At 36.5% G+C, this 22,629-nt stretch overlaps 1 protein-coding gene across 2 annotated transcripts in view; it reads left to right on the top strand.

Annotated features, from left to right (window-relative positions):
• Nucleotides 1-22,629, top strand: part of ANLN (anillin, actin binding protein) — a 54,872-nt gene that overhangs the window by 7,468 nt on the left and 24,775 nt on the right. Inside the window, exons 3-15 of one of the 2 annotated variants that reach the window (XM_060305412.2) lie at nt 986-1,309; nt 5,439-5,818; nt 6,983-7,211; nt 9,272-9,462; nt 9,735-9,842; nt 13,366-13,489; nt 17,598-17,708; nt 18,420-18,637; nt 19,352-19,497; nt 19,773-19,920; nt 20,259-20,394; nt 21,043-21,225; nt 22,198-22,324. In XM_060305412.2, the coding sequence (XP_060161395.1) occupies nt 986-1,309; nt 5,439-5,818; nt 6,983-7,211; nt 9,272-9,462; nt 9,735-9,842; nt 13,366-13,489; nt 17,598-17,708; nt 18,420-18,637; nt 19,352-19,497; nt 19,773-19,920; nt 20,259-20,394; nt 21,043-21,225; nt 22,198-22,324 (2,425 nt within the window). Of the gene's footprint in view, nt 1-985; nt 1,310-5,438; nt 5,819-6,982; nt 7,212-9,271; nt 9,463-9,734; nt 9,843-13,365; nt 13,490-17,597; nt 17,709-18,419; nt 18,650-19,351; nt 19,498-19,772; nt 19,921-20,258; nt 20,395-21,042; nt 21,226-22,197; nt 22,325-22,629 lie in introns of both variants that reach the window. The other variant, XM_030857552.3, reaches the window with a different exon arrangement.

Below are 22,629 nucleotides of genomic sequence, written 5' to 3'. Positions count from 1 at the left end.
TACTTTCAGATAGTGAAGCATGTTAAATAGGAATACGTCCAAAAAATGATTAGATAAGTTTGTTGAAAATATACCCTTAAATGAGTTGCAGAAGACTGGAAAGTTTCATGATGTACATTTAATTAGATTGATGTTTATGAGGGCAATCATGACTTCCCACTAATCATACTTCGGTTACTACCAGAACAAGAACACTTGGTTAGACAGCCAATGAAACTGACCTCTTATGGAATTTACATTCCTACCTTTTAAAGTATTAGTTTTCGAGGAGATATATTAAAACTCATTCTTGGGTAAAAATTATATGCCTTGTGTTTGAATAGCTCCTTTTTCTTTTAGGACTTTTAAATTTATTTTATAGGTGTTCGTGGAAGTTTAAAATGTAAAATGTTGTTAAACGCTTGTGCCAGTGAATTTGTTTGGTATTGACTAGATAATTCAGTCAGGTTTTGGTTCTCTGCCTCCTAAACCTCAAGCCAGGTGCCCTTCTACCCTTGTTTACTATTGTTCATGAAAGATTGTTTTTAAAAGCAGAAAGCTTGTGTCTACTCTTAGCTCAGCTATATCGCTTTAAGCAGGTAACTTGATTTCTCTGGGCCTGATTTTTCTTATTTAAAAATGTGGTGATTGGGCTGTATGATCTTTAAATCCCTTAGAATATTTGCTTATTCTGTGTGTGTGCACTTTTTATTTCCTAGTGTCTTAAGACCACATAGAATATTATGCATATCTCTTGAGGATGTTATTTGAAGATTTTTTTCATTAAGGTTTTTTTAAACCGTAAATTATATGTTTGTTTAAAGGGAAATCTCTTATATCAGATTTCTAAGTTACCGAAAGAAAGTAGAATTTTACGTATTTCTTGTTGTGAGTAAAATCATTTAAAGGAACAGAGAGACGGTGTTTTATTAATCTGTACCTACTGTAAGTTTTTCATGCTGTGAGGAATTACAGAATTTTAATTTTTTTGTCATTTTTAATCTAGAGAAATCTTGCACAAAACCATCACCATCAAAAAAACGCTGTTCTGACAACACTGAAGTAGAAGTTTCTAATTTGGAAAATGAAAAACCGGTTGAGTCAGCTTCTGCAAAACCTTGTTCTCCAAGTCCTATGTCTCCTCAGGCGCAGCCACAAGCGCCACAAGTGCCAGCTGGTGTCAGTGATTCCGTGGCCGCCCCGGCATCGCTGCTGGGAGTGAGGAGAGGGCTAAACTCAAGATTGGAAGGAACTGCAGCCTCCTCAGTCAAAACACGAATGCAAAAGCTGGCTGAGCAGCGGCGGCACTGGGATAATGATGATGTGACAGGTATAAACTATGTGAATGGTGTGGTCCTTAAATCTGTGTCAGTACGATTCAGCTTGGTATGTTGAAAATTTTATGTATCAGTTAACACATGAAAGGTCAATGCTTTTGATCTATATCCTGAGTATCCATTGCTCGCAAATGGTTTGTATATCAATATATATTTATCAGTTGGTTGTGTTCTCATCGAAGTAGATGATGATGAGGTTCTTAGACTGGTTCACAAAACCCTGATCTTGTAACGGAACCATCTTATATTTGCAATAAAAACAGGAGAGAATAAACTATACTCTTGGCATTATCAGCATTGCTGCCCTTCAGCTGTGTATTCAAGAAATCCTATTTCATGGATTCACTAATTAAATAACCTTGAGTGACTAAGGTATGCAATGCTGTTCAATAGGGGAGAAAGAAAACTTCAGAAAACATTTCTCGAGCACCTGCAAAGCATGTTTTCATGCTAAGATGCCAGAGACAGATAAAGTGACCTGATCTTTGCCTTTCATGGGTCCATAATCTGATGGAGAGCTTATCTCCTACCTTGTTACATAAAAAGCCTTGGGATGACTTACAAAAATACCTATATTAAAAATGGGAAAAATGAAGAAATCAAGGTGAAGAGAAGGAAAAACAAAGTGAAGGGTAAAGTTAGTTTATTAAATACAGGCCTTAAGGTCCTCCTCACTTGCTAGAGATGGTTCAGAACTTGCTAGCAGCCAGTGCAGAGAGGTGAAATGCTATCAATTACATGACTAATGTTTATTAAAAAACAAAACAACAGAGCCGTGGTTGGCACTAAGACCTAAGAGAACTTTCTTCCCTGGGTCCTAAAGATAACTGTGGGAGCTAGTGAAGGTGTAAGGTTTCTCAAGGTAGGCAGATAGCTGGCTCCAGGCTCATTTCAGTAAATGCAGTTCTAAAGTGAGCCAGCACAGTGCAGGTAGACAGCTCGGTGACGACTGGGCCTTACCCGAGGAAGCCAAGCCTTGGCTTTCAGCCCAGCTCCTATGGATCAGAATCATTCAGACCACTGGACTGGAATCTCAGGAGTGCGGTGGAGCCCTGGGGTGTGCTTTTTATTCCTTCCTTCCTTCTTTCCTTCCTTCCTTCCTTTCTTCCTTCCTCCCTCCCTCCCTCCCCCCTCCCTCCCTTTCTTCCTTCCTTCCTTTCTCTTTTTTTAAAGCTCTGTAGGTAATTCTGACACATAGCCAGAATTAAGACCAAGTGATCTGAGGAAATGGATGGGCTACATATATTTCAGGCAGTCTTCCATAAATATCAATTCTTTTAACTGAAATTTTGATAAGTATTGGATAGAAAAACATTTAAGATGATCCCTTCTGGCAGTGATGATAATCTCAAGAGCAAACACTTACTGTGTGAAGTGCTAGGCGTTCTAAATATTTTAAAATTCTAACGTAGGGCTTCCCTGGTGGCGCAGTGGTTGAGAGTCCGCCTGCCGATGCAGGGGACGCAGGTTCGTGCCCCGGTCTGAGAAGATTCCACATGCCGTGGAGCGGCTGGGTCTGTGAGCCATGGCCGCTGAGCCTGCGCGTCCGGAGCCTGTGCTCCGCAGGAAATCTTTTCTGGAGAGGCCACAACAGTGAGAGGCCCGCGTACCGCAAAAAAAAAAAAAAATTCTGTAATATAGCATTTAATTCTTACAACAATCTTATGACATACATACTACTTTTTCTTCATGTTGTAGAAGAGAAGACTGGGTTCAGAGAGACTAAGGCGCCTGTCCACAGTCAGCAGCAGCTAAAATGCAAACCCCAGTTGTCTGACTCTAGGGCTCAACTTTTATGACCTGCCTGATGTTTTGGGGTGTGTTAACAGGGTGCTGAGAGTCCACGTTGTAAATTATACCTATTTATTTTAGTGGTGGGTGGGGTTAACCATGCTTCTTTATAACGTCTGAGGAGGCTAACCAGTAAATGTGCCTGAATAGAAGAATGTTCCATTTCTGTTTTGTAGGAAATATCTATGGGCAGAGGACTGGAGATTTTCCTTTTAAAAAAAAGAAAGAGGTTGTGATTTAGTGCATGATCAAGAATACAACCAAGGCCCTAAACATTCTAGAGAAGGAAGCTTTGCAGCAGTGATTTCGAATATGTTGAAAGCAAATGTTAACAAATGTCCACCTCGACCTTGAAAATAAATCTCATTAAGGCATCATAGCCTGTCTAATTTTAAGCATTGAAACTTATGAATAAAGTGTGATGAATGATTTAGTGAGTACTATACAGGACTGTGGGTATAGCCAATTAAAGGTTTGAGGGATTATTCCAAAATATAATTTATCTGAAGCCTTTCTTTCTGACAAAGAATAGTTAGAGGAGCTAGAGCTATTAAGCCCATTCCTAAAACATAACAGTAAAACTGTCGTCTACTTAGAGGACAGTGCTTATTCTAAAGAAAATGATGAAGGTATGCAAAAAGATATTGTAGGGAGGGTGGTGGTCAGGAAATCTTTTCTGGAGGAGGCAGAGATAATTAACCTGGACTTTGAGGGGCAGCTGGCTTCAGACAGTGGAGATATTCTAGGCAAAAACAACAGAACGGATGAAAAGCACAGAGGTACCGTGAGCATACTATGTGTATAAAGAGTAGGTATTCTGGTATATAGTTCATGTGGTAGAAAAGCAAGAGATGAATTTGAAGAAAGCAGCCGGGTCCGGAGCATTTGGAATTTAACCAGGAGGTGATGGAGAGGAACTGAGAGAGTTTAAGTAGGCAAATGTTTTAGAAAGGTCACTCTGGGCGTCAGAATTGAGGAGGGATTGACGAGGGCAGAGATTCCAAGCAGGAACACCAGTTAGAAGGCCAATGCTGTAATTCAGGCATAATGATGAAGGCCTGTGAAAGTGGAGAGGAGGCTGCATTTGAGAGATTTAGGAGATAGAATCTGTGGGACTTAATGACTGGGTGGTGGATGGTAAGGGAGAAGGGGGGAAGAGGCGTGATGAGGAGGAATGTGTTAGGGGCAGTTTTAACTTCAGATATATTATTTGGGGTGTCCGTGGGATAGTCAAATGGAGGTAGCTGGTAGTTACAAGGAGACCACGAAGGACAGGCCGCAAAGACAGAACTAGTAGAGGATGATGTCACGTGGAAATACAAGGCCCACAAAGCGTGTGGGCATCTGGTGAAAATAGCAAAAGCAACTTCAGGGCAGTGGTGTAGGCAGAAGGCAGGTTGAAGGGAGTTGAGTGGTAAGTGAATATAGTGCAGGGAAAGAGGGACAGTACCTAAAAGGGGGTATACATTGATGAGAGGATGTTTGGGTTTAGCTTTAAGATGAGAGAGACTTGAGCACAATTATGTGTAGAAAAAAAAGTTTGTAGAAAGGAAGAAGGGGTTATTTGGAGCGAGATCCCTGAGAAGGTTTTGGAGGAGTAGAATTGAGAATTCTGGCAGAATTATAAGCCTTGGACAGCAGGAGGGCTATCTGTTCCATTGACTGAATTTTTGGAATAGAAAGTGCCGTGAACTTTGACTGCCCTATATACTCTGTGCATACAGGCCTTCGTAAGTTAAGTATCGCTTATTTGACATTTATCTCCCAATGAAGTAACTGTGCAGAAAAACATATTAGTCTAACCCTGTGCTATCCAATACCATAACCGCTAGCAATATGTAGCTTTTAAACTTAAATTAATTAAAATGAAATGAAGTTTCTTATTGCTCTTACCACAATTCAAATGCTCACTAGCCATATGTGGTTAGTTGTTACTGTATTAGACACCATGGATATAGAACATCTCCATCATTGCAGAAAGTTCTGTTGTACAGCACTGGTCTAATACATTTTTAAAACAAATATGTTGAATATGTAATCTTAAGTTGTGCAGTGTTATAACATCATAAATTAATCCTAAAAATATAACCTAAATCTATGGTGTCTTATAGATTCATAATCCATCAAATAATTGAAAAAAAATAGGTGTAACAAAGTGTTCTTTTTTTTTCTTTTTTAAATTTGGATTAAGTATCTGATTTGAAAATATATTGTCAAATTTAAGCAGTTTGGTAGTTTCATGCATATGAGAAAAGCTTTTTTTTTTTTTGAGTGATCCCTTTATTACACACATATATAACTCATGAATTTTAACTTCTAAAACATTTTCAGATGATATACACGAAAGCTCACCCTTCTCAGCAATGCCATCAGAGGCTACCTCCCCTCCCAAACCATCCCTTTCAGATGCCTCAGCAACTCCAGTTGGGAGAAAGGGCCGTCTAGCCAACCTTGCTGCAACTATTTGCTCCTGGGAAGATGATGTAAAAAACTCATCTGCAAAGCAAAACAGTGTACAAGAACAGCCTGGTACCACTTGTTTATCCAAATTTTCCTCTGCAAGTGGAGCATCTGCTAGGATCAATAGCAGCAGTGTTAAGCAGGAAGCTACATGCTGTTCCCAAAGGGATGGCGATGCCTCTTTGAATAAAGCCTCATCCTCGAGTGCTGTGGGTGCATCTTTGATTAATGTTGCAATTTCCAGCTCTGGGGTAAGTATACATAATTTTGGTCTTTGGAAACTTTTTTTGTTGTTATGAGTAATAATTTATATATATGTGTAAGTATGCATTTTATAACTTTTAGATAGGATGTTTATATGTATTTTTAGAGTATTTCATAGAAAGTAAAAATCATAAATTTGGTATTCTGTCCCAAGGTAAATTAGCAATTGACAACTAAATTACACGAATTTAATGTAACTCCAAAGTATATACTATGGAATGGTGGAACCTCTTCTTAGTCATCAGGGAGAGCCTGAAAATTACTTTCTCTATTAGAATGCTCTATGTATGTGTATAAATACAAGAAAGACATCAAATATCTCTGAAAACTATAGCAGTAGTTACCTCTAGAAGGCAATTGTCAAGGGTGGGCGTGATACCTTTACTGTATATTGTCTTGAAATGTTTGAAAGATTACCTTGCCCATGTGTTATCTCAACGTTTTTTTAAAAAATATGAAAAAACCAAAACAGAAAAAAATGTTGTGTTTCTGAGCATTATCTTTAAGTGTAGAGCCAGGTTTTGGAATTAGACAGACCTGCATTCAATCCCAGCCCTTCCACATAATTAGAAGTGTGGCTTTGGAGAGTTACTTAATCTTGCAAAACTTTATTTTTCCATTTGTAAATTGGGAAAGAAAGGGTTTGGGAGGATTAAGTGAGATAATGTGCATAAAGCACTTAGTATGGTGCTTGGCACATAGTAAGTACTTAATAACTTATAGTTCACCTTCAAGTACATGATACAATTTTGTCAAGTTAATATTGATTTAATTAAAATGCAAATATATAGGTAATTTGACCTAATACAGTTAACATTTATAAAGGTACTAGTGTGATAATATAAAATAAATTGTTTTTTAAAATAGTGAGTGACCCTATCCCTCGTAGTAAATTACCCATCAGTATATTATGCAGACTAAACTACATATTATAATTTGAATAATGGCATTTTCTAAGTTAATTTTTTTCAAACCTTTCCAATTGGTTTGATCTATTAGAGAGTAAGAAACTTTTTTTCATGAGTTTACATAAAGGCTACCGAGCATATAGGATTTGAGTTGTTTTTTTTATAGGATTTGAGTGCTTTTTATAGAACTACCTTTAGATATTGTGAATGTTGTTATTTACCCTAAGTATTATCATGTTTCAGAAAGCTACTTCTTCCCCAGTGAAATCTTCTACTACATCCATCACCAGTGCTAAAAATTGTGAGGTACAAAATCCTGAACTACTTCAAAAAACCTCTGTTAGTCCTCTTAAAACAGAGGTGTCAAAATCAACTGAGAGGTCACCTGTATCCCGGACAGTTCGGCCCAAGGAGGAATTAAACAGAGAAATTTGTCTGCAATCTCAACCTAAGAACAAATCTACAACACCAGGTAACATATTTTTTAAAAAATCTAAAGTACTGCTGACTATTTTCAGTGTGTCTGTTCTTAGCATTTTAAATATCCAATTGTTCATGGTACATTGTTGGTTTGCCAGGGCAAATGCCTGAACGTATCAAGTGAGACTTATTCAAAGTCAGCTTTAATTGATAGAATGAATGTTCATTAATGTACAGTAATGTACAGTTACTGGTCAAAGTGTTTAACTTGTTACATTTTAACAGTTTAAACATGCTTTTTTCTAGAATGACCATGCTAGATACTTTCTTCTATACTTTTTGATGCAGACAAAGCATATACAACTGGAAATCACATTTTAAGGATATAATGGAGAAGCGTTCTTATAACCAAGCGTGCAAAGCAGTGCTTCTCAAACTTCACTATGAAAGCACCCATAGTAGCAAAGGGAAGGGAATATGTATACAAATGACTCCACTCCCATTTAATTTATATGTGTGTATATTGTATGTGAATGTATACATATGAAAATTCAATTTTACTATGGTAAACTGATGCTCCAGGGAGTCCATATTTATCTTGTGGTGACTTACACCTTCTGCTATACCCCCGCATGCTATTGGTTGAGAAACATAGGACTAAAAAAATATGGTTCAAATATAGGGTAATATAGTGTACTTTGAGCTATATTCTTTTTCATTAGAATTGCTTTCGGAAAGACTGTGTTAATTCTACATTTTAACTTCTTAAAGATACAATCTCTCCAGAAATAATAGTTCATCATAAAAGAGAAGTAGTCAGAGAGATGAGAGTGGGGAATCCATTAGTTATGGGGTAAGTAGAAACCAGCAGTCAGTTTCCAGATGAGCCAAAATGAGAATTGGAAACAATAGCAAAATCCCCATGTGAAATTGGACTATGACGCCCAATTTTCTAAAGACTTATGGCATAGATAAGAACGACATAAAGGGCATTGTTGGGAATTCCCTGGTGGTATAGTGGTTAGGACTCGGCGCTGTCACTGCTGGACATGGGTCTAATTCTGCCCTTCACCTGTTTTTGCAAATAAAGTTTTATTGGAACACAGCCATGGCCATTTACTGTCTGTGGCTGCTTTCATGCTTCAGTGCAGAGTTGAGTAGTTGTGACAATGGCCGTATGGCCTGCAAAGCCCCAAATATTTACTCTTTGGCTACTTATGGGAAAATGTTTGCCAGTTAATCATATAGGTAACCTCCTTTTATGTAGTGCAACCCTAGCATTCTTATAATGGAGGTGGTGTATATCCCATTTGTTCTATTTTAAATGGCTCTCATACTATTTTAAATGAGTACTGTTTTAAGACTTTATAAAATCAAGACATCCTTTGATAAAGTAAATTATCCCTAATTATTATTTTTGAAAGAGAAAAAGGATTTAATCACTGGATTTTCATGTTAGACTTCCTAAAAGCAAGAAAATAAATTGGGCTGTAGAAATATTAGCAGTTGGGTTATCATGACCAGGATACTTGGTTGTTAGGGTTATTATTAATGCACATACAGTCAATTTCCAATCATCTAGGTTCTGATTATTTAGTTTAAGGGTTTTCTAATCCCTACTGTCCTCTTACTCTACTTTTTAAAAATTCTTCTTCTTGTTTTAATTAAAGAATTAAATCCTATAAAACAAATTTTAGGACATGGAATTAAACAGTGTGGTAAAAAAACTTTCTTTTTTAAGTTTTCTTTTTTTTGTGTGGTACGCGGGCCTTTCACTGTTGTGGCCTCTCCCGTTGCAGAGCACAGGCTCCAGATGCGCAGGCTCAGCGGCCATGGCTCACGGGCCCAGCCGCTCCGCGGCATGTGGGATCTTCCCGGACCAGGGCACGAGCCCGTGTCCCCTGCATCGGCAGGCGGACTCTCAACCACTGCGCCACCAGGGAAGCCCTTTTTTTAAGTTTTTTGAACTATTTTCTTTCTGTTTACTTTCTGAATGAATATTCCTAGTAGAATCAAAGCATTTTGGAGCTGACATGGATTTAGAACTTTTCCCATAGAAATCACAATTGTTACTTATTCTAAACAGCCTCCCAAAAATGTGTGCATTTTTAGGAGGAGCAGGAATTAAGCCTTTCCTGGAACGCTTTGGAGAGCGTTGTCAAGAGCACAGCAAAGAAAGTCCAGCTCGTTGCACACCCCATAGAACTCCCATTATCACTCCAAATACAAAGGCCATACAAGAAAGATTATTCAAGCAAAACGCATCTTCATCTACTACTCATTTAGCACAACAGCTCAAGCAGGTATGGCTTACTGCTTTTAACATTATTCATTACATGGTCTGAGCATAGAACCTAGAAGTCAAACTGAATTCTGACTCCAGTCTTTTTGACTGGAGATAAATAGCATCTTGATTCTCTGTATCACTTATTTCAAATTAGAAATATTATTGTCCTATATTCTGTGTGTATTTTGAACTTTTTAACCTGAAAACTGAGGACAAGGTTAGTAGAATTTGAATATTATTAAACATATTTTTGGCTCTTGTGTAAAATAGAGCTTTTGATGATTTTAGGAACGTCAAAAAGAACTAGCATGTCTTCGTGGCCGATTTGACAAGGGCAGTTTATGGAGTGCAGAAAAAGGCGAAAACTCAAGAAGCAAACAACTAGAAACCAAACAGGTAATGTAAACAAGAAATGTAAAAGTGAACTTGTTACCAAAGTAGTGCTGGGATTTAACTTGTGGTTCTGTATTGTAAAATAATTCTTTATATACTATCTTGTTCCAATTAACTATGCAGCTTTCCATTCATAAACTCCTTAAATGGTCATGCCAACTTTGCTTTTCTTTTGTGATATTTTGCCATTTAATGGAACTTTTAACCATGTTTACTGATGACCTACTTAAAATCAAATTTAAAAGGTATTCTCATCATTCAGTTGATTTCAGATTCCTTTTAACATTCTATTTAGATGCTGGTTTTCAAATGTTTCTCAGAATCTACTTTTCTCATTAATGATTATATATCTCTCTCCAAATACCATACTTTTAGACTATCTGTAATTCTTTCAGTCACCAAATACCTCCCAGATTTCTCTTTACTCGTATTACTTCTGGTCAAATTTCATTGGTAAGCCTTCAACAAAATCCCTACTGTGTTAAACTATCTTTTGTTTCATCTACATGCCTACTGTGTACAAAATACTGTGTTAGGAGATATATATATATATATGTATATACACATTTTACTTTCAGTTTTATTGAGATATAACTGACATACAGCACTGTAAATGTTTAGTGATTTGACTTACATACATTATGAAATGATTACCACAATAAGTTTAGTGAACCTCCATCATCTCATAGATACAAAATTAAAGAAATAGAAAAAAACATATTTTCCTTGTGATGTGAACTCTTAGGATTTACTCTCATAACATACAGCAGTGTTAATTATGTAAATCAGGATGTACATTATATCTCTAGTACTTATTCATCTCATAACTGGAAGTTTATACCTTTTGACCACTTTCATCCAATTCCCCCTTCCCCTACCCCCTCCTTTGGTAACCACAAAGATGATCATTTTTTCTATGAGTTAGTTTGTTTGTTTTTGAAGTATAATTGACCTACACCACTATGTTAGTTCTTGTTGCACAGTACAGTGATTCGATGTTTCTATACATTACAAAATGATCACTACAATAAGTCTAGTTACCACCTGTCACTGTACGAAGATATTACATTATTATTGACTGTATTCCCAGTGCTGTACCTTTCATCCCTGTGATTCATTTATTTTATAGCCGGAAGTTTGTACCTCTTAATTTTCCTGTGTTAGGATGTATTTTTAAGCTAAAAATAATAGAACTATATTTAACGTGGCTACCAGTAGAAATAGAATAATACATTTATTCTTTGAGAAGGATCTATTTGATTTTTTTTTTTTTATCAGTTCCCTTGCTTAACAAATCATGTTTCTCAAGGTCCTGATCTCAACCATTTTTCTTGTCTCACTTGTCCTGGAACATCTCTTTCCCATCCTCATATCTAGCTTCAGTCAATCACAGAAATGCTGATAATGCTTGGCTATTCTGCCCTCATCTCTCTCCTGAACTCTAGTTGAGCTTTGGTTGGCTGGCAGAGCTTTCTGTGCTTTGCTGGAATATCTTCCCCATGTAGTCTCTGTCTTCACTTAGGGCTTTACTCTATACTTCCTCATCTAAAACAATCTGGCAGTACCTCCTTGGCTCCTTCCTCTTGTTACTGTGTCTTCCCACCTGCTGGCCTCTAGCACATGCACACATAAGCACACACACATCCAGTGATATATTTTCTAAGTATGTCACCAAGCTTCCTTGTCTTGTGTATTTTCCTCTGCCATTGCCTTAATCATTAACATAGCTTTGTGTGAACACCCTGCTTTTAGTCTGGCTTCTCTCCAGTCCATCTAACCCACTGCTGCTAGAAAAATATTTCTAAAAGGCAGATAGGCATGTATTCCCCTGCTTAAAATCCTGGAGAGCTCCCCATAGCTAACATCAGAAAAATGTCTAAAGTGCTTGGCTTGATATCTAGAATCATTCCGAAATCTGGCTTCTCTTCCCTGCTCCTCCACATGTGTGCTTCAGTCCTGCCATGCAGACTATTTGTAGTCTCTCAAGTGTACGCATATTTTCAGATCTCTTTGTCTTTGACTCGCTAGTCTCTCTGGATGAAATATCTCTGTGGTGAGCTCCTGCTTCATTAAGAATAGGTTAGATTTTAATTCCCTCTGGAATTTTTTACTTGGCCCTTTTCCCAGTCCCCCTCCTGCTTTTTTGGGCCCATGTCATCCTGTTTTTACCTCACTGGAATATTTATCCTCCTATAATTGTTTTAACTTTGTTTTTCACCACTGTCTATGAGAGCCTTATTCATCTCTGTCTATGTTCTCAGTGCTTGACTCACAGTAGGAGCACAGTAAATTTGTCTTTGGAAGAAGGAATGAATGGGCTAATCCTTCCTATCAGCATAGAGCAAGCTATTATCTGTGATCTTAAAACAAAAACAACTCTTTTGATCTCCTATTCCCCTCCCTTTCTTTGCCTCCTTTTCATCCAGACTCTTCCAAAAGGGTGTCTCTACTTGTATCTTGAGTTTTTCTCTTCCCTTCTCTCTTGATCTCTCCACTCAGGCTTTCACCACTACCCGTATCAAATTCACCAGTGATCTTCAGTAATCAGTTTTCAGGTGTTTAACTTGACCTATTATTAGCAGCATTTGACATTGTGAATCACTCTCTTCTGTTTGAAGCACCTTCTTCACTTGGTTGCCGGTAGGTCATAGTCTCATGGTTTTCCTTCTACATCTCTGGAAAATAAAAAGCAATCTTTCTTAAATGATTTTTTTGTTAAATGATTCCTGATAAACCTGTGGAATCCCTCCCCAGGCAGTTGCACATATACATGTAAAGAAAATTCTGAACACAGTAATGGGGAGTTCAGGAGTCTCCCCACCTCAGAACTCATCTGTGGTACCCACAGAAAGAGCAGCCAGAAGATGGGAGGGAAAAGCAGTTGAGTATGGCGTAACTGAAGTCAAGGGAAGAAAGAGCCTTTCAGAAGGGAGGAGTGGTTGGTATTGCCAAGTGTTTGTTGTCAGACGTAGCCTGGACTGAGACCACTGGGTTTTGAAATAAGGAGCTTGTTGTGACTTGGCAGAGCCTTTTAATGAAGTGGTGAGGGTAGAAAGCAGGTAGTAGTGGGTGAAGAGCAGGGTCCAGGAGTATAGGCAGTCCTCAGAAGTTTGGTTCTAAAGGGAAGGGAGCAAGGAGGTGGTGGCTAGAAAGGGTCGAGGAAGTGGCCTGTGGTTTTGCTTGTATTTGTTTTGTTCTTTCTGAGGAGACAATTATTTTTTCCCAATATGTGGCTTTCACCTGAATTGGTTTATCTAAAGCTGAACTCTGATGTGGATTTTCATTCTCTCTTGCCTACTGGTCTCTAAAAAAGATTTTACTTACTATTAATTACCAAGAATATGAACTAGCACCGAGGCCTTTTGTGTTCTAAACATGGCTGGACCCTTTCACATTCATTATCTGTTTTGTTCTGAGGAAGCTTATATAGAACAATGACTCTTACTTGTTTCATTTAATGACATGTAAAAAGACAAAATTTATAGTTTTGAGAGGTAAAGTTTATCTCTTCATTTGCTTTTTGCAGGAAATTCACTGTCAGAACACTCCCCTCAGAAAACAAGTTGGTCCAAATACCCCATCACTTCCAGTAACAGAAAAGGTGACAGAAAATCAGACACCAGCACAACCTTCTAGTATAGAACCTACGGGTAAGCGTTTTCTATTTCTCCTTCACTTAAAATGTAGATTTCAGTCTACCATAGTTTTGGAAATTAGATTGGAAAGCAGAAATGCTGTTTTAGTGTAAAAAGAGAGATTCATTTCTTCATTTCCACTTACCTTCTCATTTCTAGCCATGCAATATCCTTCTTCCTTAATTATCTTTGCAGAGTGAGAACGCATACACTTGATGAGAGTGTAAATTACTATAAGTATTTTTTGGAGAAAAATTCAGTAATACCTATTGAATTGTAAAGTGTGTGTGCTCTGCAAGTGTTTCTGTAAGTTGAATTCTTAGAACTAGTGTGCACAGGTGTATGTACAAATATATTAATTGTAGCACCATTTGTAAGAGTAATAAGATTTAAATGACCTAAATGCAGATCAGTAGAAGACTGTAAATAAACTGTGCTAAATCCATGTAATCAAGTATTATGTAGCTGCTTAAAATGAATAAGGTAGCTTTGTATGTAATGATATTTAATATATCATAGGCAGTTAAATTAAAAAAAACAGTAGTGGTAAAAAAACATATTACTGAAATTCGCCATCGTAACAATTTTTTTTTTTTTTTTGTGGTACGCGGGCCTCTCACTGTTGCGGCCTCTCCCGTTGCGGAGCACAGGCTCTGGACGCACAGGCTCAGCGGCCATGGCTCACGGGTCCAGCCGCTCCGCGGCACATGGGATCTTCCTGGACCGGGGCATGAACCCGCGTCCCCTGCATCGGCAGGCGTACCCTCAACCACTGTGCCACCAGGGAAGCCCCATCTTAACAATTTTTGAGTGTACAGTTCAGTAGTGTTAAGTATATTCACACTGTTGAGGAACAGATCTCTGGAACTTTCATTTGGCAAAACTGAAACTCTATACCCATTAAACAACAACTCCCCTTTTCCCTCTCCTGAGCCTCTGGTCACCAGCATTCTACATTCTGTTTCTATGAATTTGACTACCTCATATAGATTAGATACCTCATATAAGTGCGATAATATAGTATTTGTCTTTTTGTGGCTAGCATATTTAATTTAGCATAACGTCCCAGGTTTCATCCATGTTGACATGTCACATGTCAAATGTGTGACAGGACTGCCTTCCTTTTTAAGGCTGAATAATATTTTATTGTGTTGATATACCATATTTTGTTTATCCATTATCCATTGATGGACATGTGGGTTGCTTCCACCTCTTGGCCATTGTGGATAGTGCTGTTATGAACATGGATATGCAAATATCTCTTCGAGACCCTGCTTTCAATTCTTTTGGCTGTATACCCAGAAGTGGGATTGCTTGATCATGCAGTAGTTCTATTTTTAATATTTTGAGGAACTATTATGCTGGTTTCCATAGTGGTCACACTATTTACAGTCTCACCAACAGTGCACAAGCATTCTAATTTCTCCACACCCTCATCAACACTTGTTATTTTTTGTTTTCTTGACAGTAGCTATCCTAATAGGTATGAGTTATTAGCTCATTGTGATTTTGATTTGCATTTCTCCTATGATTGGAAATGTTGAGCATCTTTTTGCATGCTTTTTGGCCATTTGTATATCATCTTTGGAGAAGCATCTGTTCATGTCCTTTGCCCATTTTTAAATCAGGTTGATTTTTTTGTTATTGAGTTGTAGGAGTTCTTATATTCTGAATATTAACCCCTTGTCAAATATATGATTTGCAAATATTTTCTCACATTCAGTAGGTTGATACACAAAACTTTTTTTTTTAAATTGAGGTGTAGTTGGTTGACAATATTATATTAGTTTTAGGTGTACAACATAATGATTAAACATTTTTATAGATTATACTCCATTTTAGTTATCATAAAATATTTTCCATGTGCTGGACAGTATATCCTTGAAACTTACTTATTTTATACATAGTGGTTTGTACCTCTTAATCCCCTACTCCTACCTTGCCCCCGCTCCCACAAAAGTTTTTAAGTTTGATGTAGTCCCATTTGTCTATTTTTGCTTTTGTTGCCTACTTTGTGTTATACCCAGGAAATCATCACCAAATCCAATGTCATGAAGCTTTCTTTCTATGTTTTCTTCTGGGAGTTTTATAGTTTTGAGTCTTACATTATGTCTTTAATCCATTTTGAGTTGATTTTTGGATATGGCATCAGATAAAGGTCCAACTTAATTCTTTGCATGTAAATATCCAGTTTTCCCAACATCATTTGCCCTTTCCCCATTGAATTATCTTGGCAGCCTTGTTAAAGATCATTTGACCATATATGTGAAGTTTTATTTCTGGGCTCGCTCTTCTTTTCCATTGGTCTATAGGTCTATCTTTATGCTAGTATCATACTATATTGATTATTATAGCTTTGTAATATGTTTTGAAATCAGGAAATGTCAGTCTTCTAACTTTGTTCTCTTTCAAAATTGTTTTGGATATTCAGGGTCTCTTGAAGTTCCATATGAATTTTAGGACAGACTTTCTATTTCTCCAAAAAGTGCTGTTGGGATTTTGATAAGAATTGCATTGAATCTGTAGATTGCTTTGGGTAGTATTGACATCTTAACAATATTAAGTCTTCCAGTCCATGAACATGGGATGTCTTTCCATCTATTTGTGTGTTTTTTAATGTCTTTCAGCAATATTTTGTACTTTTCAGTATACAAGTCTATCACCTCCTTGGTTAGGTTTATTCCTAAGTATTTTATTCTGTTTGATGCTATTGTAAATGGAATTGTTTTCTTAATCTGCTCTTCAGATTGTTCATTGTTAGTATATAGAAATGCAAATGGTTTTTTTGTGTTGATTTTGTATTCTGCATCTTTGCTCAATTTGTATATTATTCTAACAGTTTTTTTTTGTGTGGAATCTTTAGAGTTTTCTGTATATAAGATCATGTTATCTGTGAACAGAGATAATTTTACTTCTTTTAAAATTTGGATTCTTTTAATTTCTTTTTCTTGCCTATTGCTCTAACTAGGACTTTTAAAAAGCTACGTTGACTAGAAATGGTGAGAGTGGGCTTATCTCTAGCTTGTCTTGTTCCTGATCTTAGAGGAAAAGCTTTCAATCTTTAACCATTAAGTATAATGTTAGCTGTGGGCTTCTCATATATGGTCTTTATTATGTTGAAGTAGTGTTTTTCTATTGCTAGTTAAGTGTTTTTATTGACACTTTTTAAAAAGCGAAAAACAAAATGCAGAACAGCATGTATAGTATGATCACACTATTTACAATAGCCAGGACATGGAAGCAACCTAAGTGTCCATCAACAGATGAATGGATGAAGAAGATGTGGCACATATATACAATGGAATATTACTCAGCCATAAAAAGAAATGAAATTGAGTTATTTGTATTGAGGTGGATGGACCTAGAGTCTGTCATGCAGAGTGAAGTAAGTCAGAAAGAGAAAAACAAATACCATATGCTAACACATATATATGGAATCTAAAAAAGAAAAAAAATGGTTCTGATGAACCTAGGGGCAGGACAGGAATAAAGATGCAGATGTAGAGAATGGACTTGAGGACACGGGGAGGGGGAAGGGTGAGCTGGGACAAAGTGAGAGAGTGGCATTGACATATATACACTACCAAATGTAAAATAGATAGCTAGTGGGAAGCAGCGCATAGCATAAGGAGATCAGCTTGGTGCTTTGTGACCACCTAGACGGGTGGGATAAGGAGGGTTGGAGGGAGACGCCAGAAGGAGAGGATATGGGGATATATGTATACGTATAGCTGATTCACTTTGTTATACAGCAGAAACTAACAAAACATTGTAAAGCAATTATACTCCAACAAAGATGTTTAAAAAATAAAATAAAATAAGATAAAATAATGGGAAAATTTTTAAAAAGGATATATACATATGTATACATAGGGGGAAAACTGGAAGAACAAACAATAACCTGGTAATATTAGTGTCCCCTTTCTCTTCTAGGGAAGAAGAAAGAGATGGGAAAGTTAAGAGAAGGACAGGGGGGTGCTTTGGGGGATTCTCTACTTTATGCATTTCTGTATTTGAAATGCATAGCTTTATAATCAGAAAACAAGATATGTAAGATTCCTTAATTGAAAAACTCTAAGTTTTTATATATATATTCATATGGTTTTTCCTTAAATTTTTTTAGGTTTTACTGAATGTGAAATGACGAAGTCTAGCCCTTTGAAAATAACATTGTTTTTAGAAGAGGAGAAGTCCTTAAAAGTAACATCAGACCCAAAGGTTGAACAGCTGACTGGTTGGTTTTTGTTGTTTTCATTCCTTGTCTCTTATTAACTCTGGACACGCTAGGAGAATTAGTATTCTCATATTCAAATATGCAGTGTTCTATATTTCAAAATATGATTTTATAATATTCTTTTTTTTCCCCACTCGGAAATACTCTAGCTTTCACCAAGTACAGTACTGTGAACAGTTATCTTTAGGTCCCAGGCTCCTGTGAAAATCTGATTAAGGCTATCACTCACTTTCAAAGGGAAAGGAAATGTGCTGCCCTTCCACACTCTGCATGTATGGTTAGAGGAATCAGTGGCCCTTGAAGTTTATTTGTGACCCCTGCCCTAAGTGATGTTAATATTTTCCTATTATTGACTGCAATGTGAAAGGGCAGTTCCCAACAATAGAAAAAGAATTATTTGAAAAAATATTTTTTGTAAATCTGAAGCTTTTGGCTATTATCTTGCAGTCTGGGTTTTTAATATTCTTTCTTAAACCCAAAGAATTGAATCAGCTTTTGATAGTTCCCACCTTTATTACTTAGAAAATGTTATTGGAACTTTATATTAGTAGTATTCTATTTCTTTTTGTTTTGTTTGTTTAGGAGGTACTTTTTCATAGGCCTTTTTCTTCCTGTTTATTGAGTAAGCATATGAATGTTAGGTCTTCTCTGTTATCCGTTTAATTCTTAAAGGTCTGAATCACAGTATTTACCTGTTGGAATATTTTTCAGAGGTGGTACGTGAAATTGAGATGAGTGTGGATGATGATATCAACAGTTCAAAAGTAATTAATGACATCTTCAGTGATGTCCTAGAGGAAGGTGAACTAGATGTGGAAAAGAGCCAGGAGGAGATGGATAATGCAGATGCAGAAAGCAGCGAACAGGAAGATGCACTGAATATCTCCTCAATGTCTTTACTTGCTCCATTAGCACAGACAGTTGGTGTGGTAAGTCCAGAGGTAAGAAAGGACTAAATGTAAACAGGCCCAGCACATAAAGAAACTAAGTAGAATTGGGGTCCCTTTTTGTTTTAGTTGGTGCATGGGGATTTGGCACTCAGTAGCCAGGGGTATTTTGCAAACCTGATGTTAATTCTCTTAAAAGAGAGCTTAAAACTCTTCAGTGGTTTCTTTTTGCCCTTAGATGAAATCCAAACTGTAACATGGCTTAAAAGGCCAGACATTTGGGCTCAAATCCTGGCTCTGCCATTAAGCGATGTTTATGGGCCAGGTTATTTAACCTCTTTGCCACAGTTAAATGTTAAATTAGGTTAAAAATATTACCTACATCATGGGGGTGAAGTGCATATTAGGTCATATTAGTATATTAGTATTTAGCACCAGATAGATAACTAACATTTATTGAGAGCTAACTCTACTGTTATAAGCTATCACCCTAAATTGAATAGCTGCACCTTTTTTTGGAGATTGATTCAATTAGAAATATTTTTTAAAAAGAGTTACAAGTGTAGGCTTCAGCTGTCTTTGAACTTTTATTCGTATACATTTTAGGAACTTATTTAAGTTTGCCTTGTTTTTATGATGAATCGGTCAACTTATTGGATGTTTATTTTCTAGTAATAAAGTCATTCAATTCCTCAGGTTTCTCATTTAGAATCAATGTCATCCATAAAATCTAATATCTGATGTGCCTTCCTGCAGAATTTAGTTTCTTCGCCTAGCTGGGAATTGAAAGACACCAGCATAAGTGATGAAAGTCCAAAGCCAGGAAAATTCCAAAGAACCCGTGTCCCTCGAGCTGAGTCTGGTGATAGTATAGGTCATGAAGATCATGATCTTCCTTACAGGTGAGAACATCTTAGAAGACATTCACTCACTAAGGGTCATGGTTTAGATTGACATAACAAGTTTTGTTATTTATAATTATAGTGTTATTAGTATTAATCTTTATAAAACTTTGAAATAGCTTTGGGAAGACTCTCTTTCACCCAATGGCATTTTCCATTCTAGTGAAGTGTTCTACTGATATGTTGCAATATCAATATTCTGCTGATATGTTCAACAAAGGATAGTGCTTAGTGTGTTGCTGGATTTCTAATAGAGTATAACTTATTTCCTGAAGCATTGATGCATATAGATCTCAAAGAGTCAAAGAAACAGACCGTCCTTCAATAAAGCAGGTGATTGTTCGGAAGGAAGATGTTACTTCAAAATTGAATGAAAAAAAGAATGGCTTTCCTTGTCAGGTTAACATCAAACAGAAAATGCAGGTATGTACTGTGGAAAGGGGATTTGGAAGGTTGACAGCGTGAGATGGTGAGCTCCTTGAGGACAAGAGCCCAGCCTTATTCATCTCTGTATCCTGAGTGACTAGGACAGTGTGTGACATGTAGGAGCTCAGGAGCTTACTCCTGAATTCAGTTTGAGAAAAGTCCTCTTTTTTGGTGCATAGTCTAGAAACTTGAACAATGAAACTGTAACATTTTGACTTCCCTCTCTGGAGATTTTGGAAATTACCCAATTGGATAAATTATAATTAAAGTTTAAATAAAGTGAAAATGGTGATTAAAAATGTGAGTTTTTCTCCTCCTTTCATTGGTTTCACTAGGAGCTCAATAATGAAATAAATTTGCAGCAGACAGTGATCTATCAGGCTAGCCAGGCTCTTAACTGTTGTGTTGATGAAGACCATGGAAAAGGGTCACTGGAAGAAGCTGAAGCAGAAAGACTTCTTCTAATTGCAAGTATGTGTGATACACCTGAAACAATTCCAACACAATTTCAAACCAGGAAAAACTCATTTTGTCTAGTATACTCAGAAATTTCTAATTTTAGAGAAAGGGCTTTTTTGATAATCTGTTTCAGCTGATCTATTTTTTGTTTCTTACAAGGTTTGTGAAAACACTACATGTAAAATAAGGTGTAGTTTGCATGAAAAGGTGAAAGAACCTGGAATGCATTTGAAGAAATGAAGTGTAAAGAGTATGCTAAGAATGAATACATGAACTCACACACATACGTACTCTTTATGCACACACACATACATGCTCTGTCTCTGTACCTGTCTATATATATATAGCTAAAAATAAGTACGTGAATTTTGTTGTGTGTATGTGTGGTGATGGATGACAGGGCATGTTAGGGTGGAGAGATTAACCATGCAAGAAAACTGACCAAAAGTTGAAGTATTAAATTACAAGGATTTTGTGAACAGATTGAGCAATCTAGGTTTACCTAACTACCTACCATCTATTTATATGAAGGAAGAGTTACTGATTTTGTCTTTGGTGTTGTATACAGTTGTCACATGAGTGCATTTTCTTGAATTGGTTTAATTTAGAAACAATTGCAGTTTTAATATTTGAAATATTAACTTGAATATTTCTACATAGCTGAGAAGAGAACACTTTTGATTGATGAGTTGAATAAGTTGAAGAATGAAGGGCCTCAGAGGAAGAATAATGCTGGTCCCATATCCCAAAGTGAATTTGTCCCTTCCAAAGGATCAATTACTTTGTCAGAAATCCGCTTGCCTCTAAAAGCAGATTTTGTCTGCAGTACAGTTCAGAAACCAGGTATGGTAATTTTTATTTACTCACTTCTAGATCATATGTTAAATTATGAATTTCACCTAGATTGGAATTGTGCAAATGGGAACAAGTAGAGCATGCATGAAGACACAAGGCTTGTATCTCGGGCCTTTAGTTCCTTTTATGTAGATGGGTGTATAAAAATAACCAAGAAAATTTCATATATGTTCTTACTGATCCATGCAATAACAGACATAGGTCTAACTGAAAGTTAGGCTTGTTAAACATAATATTGAACATAAAATAAATTACTAAGATGAGTTGTTCTGATAAAACAGACCATTTGACTTGCATTAATTTTATTGTGGAAAGTATTGGGCATCTAAAAGAACTTATTTTACTTACTCTATTCTATTTAAAATTCACTCTGTCATGTAAATTTGTTCTTTGAATCCTGAATTACTGGTTGTGGGAGTGAAGAGCATCACAGTGTAGATACTTCTATTCAAATTTTATTCCCTTTATTCCTCTAGAATGAATAAATAAACTTTTCTAAGCTATGTATTCTACTTAAAATCATATTTAAACGAAGTGGGTAAAGGAGGTTATGGCACCAGTATCTGAAAAATAGGGCAGGATGGTAACTTTCACAGAAATATAGTATTTTAATCTCAGTTTTGAAATAACAAGCCAGAATTTACCCTTTTGAGATGTATACTATTAGCTAAAGAATTTCGGGTCAATAGGTAAAATTTGAAGTCAGCAGAAACTGAGGAATGTGTAGCGAAGTTATTTCAATTCACTTAAAATGAAGAGACTTGATGATGCTGTTCCAGGAACATGTCTGTCTGCTTATGTCATGTCTTTTTGTGTCTGAAAAGTTGACTTTAGAAAATTTGAAATGAATTTTATGTAAATCAGTTGCAGTATTACTTTATTCATTTGGTCTTCCAGAATGCTAATTAGCTAAATCTGATTTTGCTTGTGCTTATTAGGTAATGTGATTATTTCTTACAGATGCAGCAAATTACTATTTCTTAATTATACTAAAAGCAGGAGCTGAAAATATGGTAGCCACACCATTAGCAAGTACCTCAAATTCTCTTAATGGCGATGCTCTAACATTCACTACTACATTTACTTTGTAAGTAAATTAGGCTTTTGATGGTTCAAACATACTTTTCTTTTTTAATAGAGTTAATACAGTCTAAGCATCCAGGTAGAATTTATAATCTTTGAAATGCAGTATGCGTATTGTTTTTATATGGACAAATAACTCATTTTTCAATTTGTTGGTTTAACTCTTTTATGTTTCCGATCTTTTCTTCCATTGAGTAGCATGTTTCTTCCACGTGACTGTAGGTATTTGATGTTTTTAAGTGTTTTAACATATATATTTACTACACACACACACACACACACACACACACACATGCAAAATCTGGACCA

Source organism: Globicephala melas, chromosome 9, assembly GCF_963455315.2.
Source record: "Globicephala melas chromosome 9, mGloMel1.2, whole genome shotgun sequence".
NCBI lineage: Eukaryota > Metazoa > Chordata > Mammalia > Artiodactyla > Delphinidae > Globicephala > Globicephala melas.
This window is presented reverse-complemented; position numbering and strand designations above follow the sequence as displayed.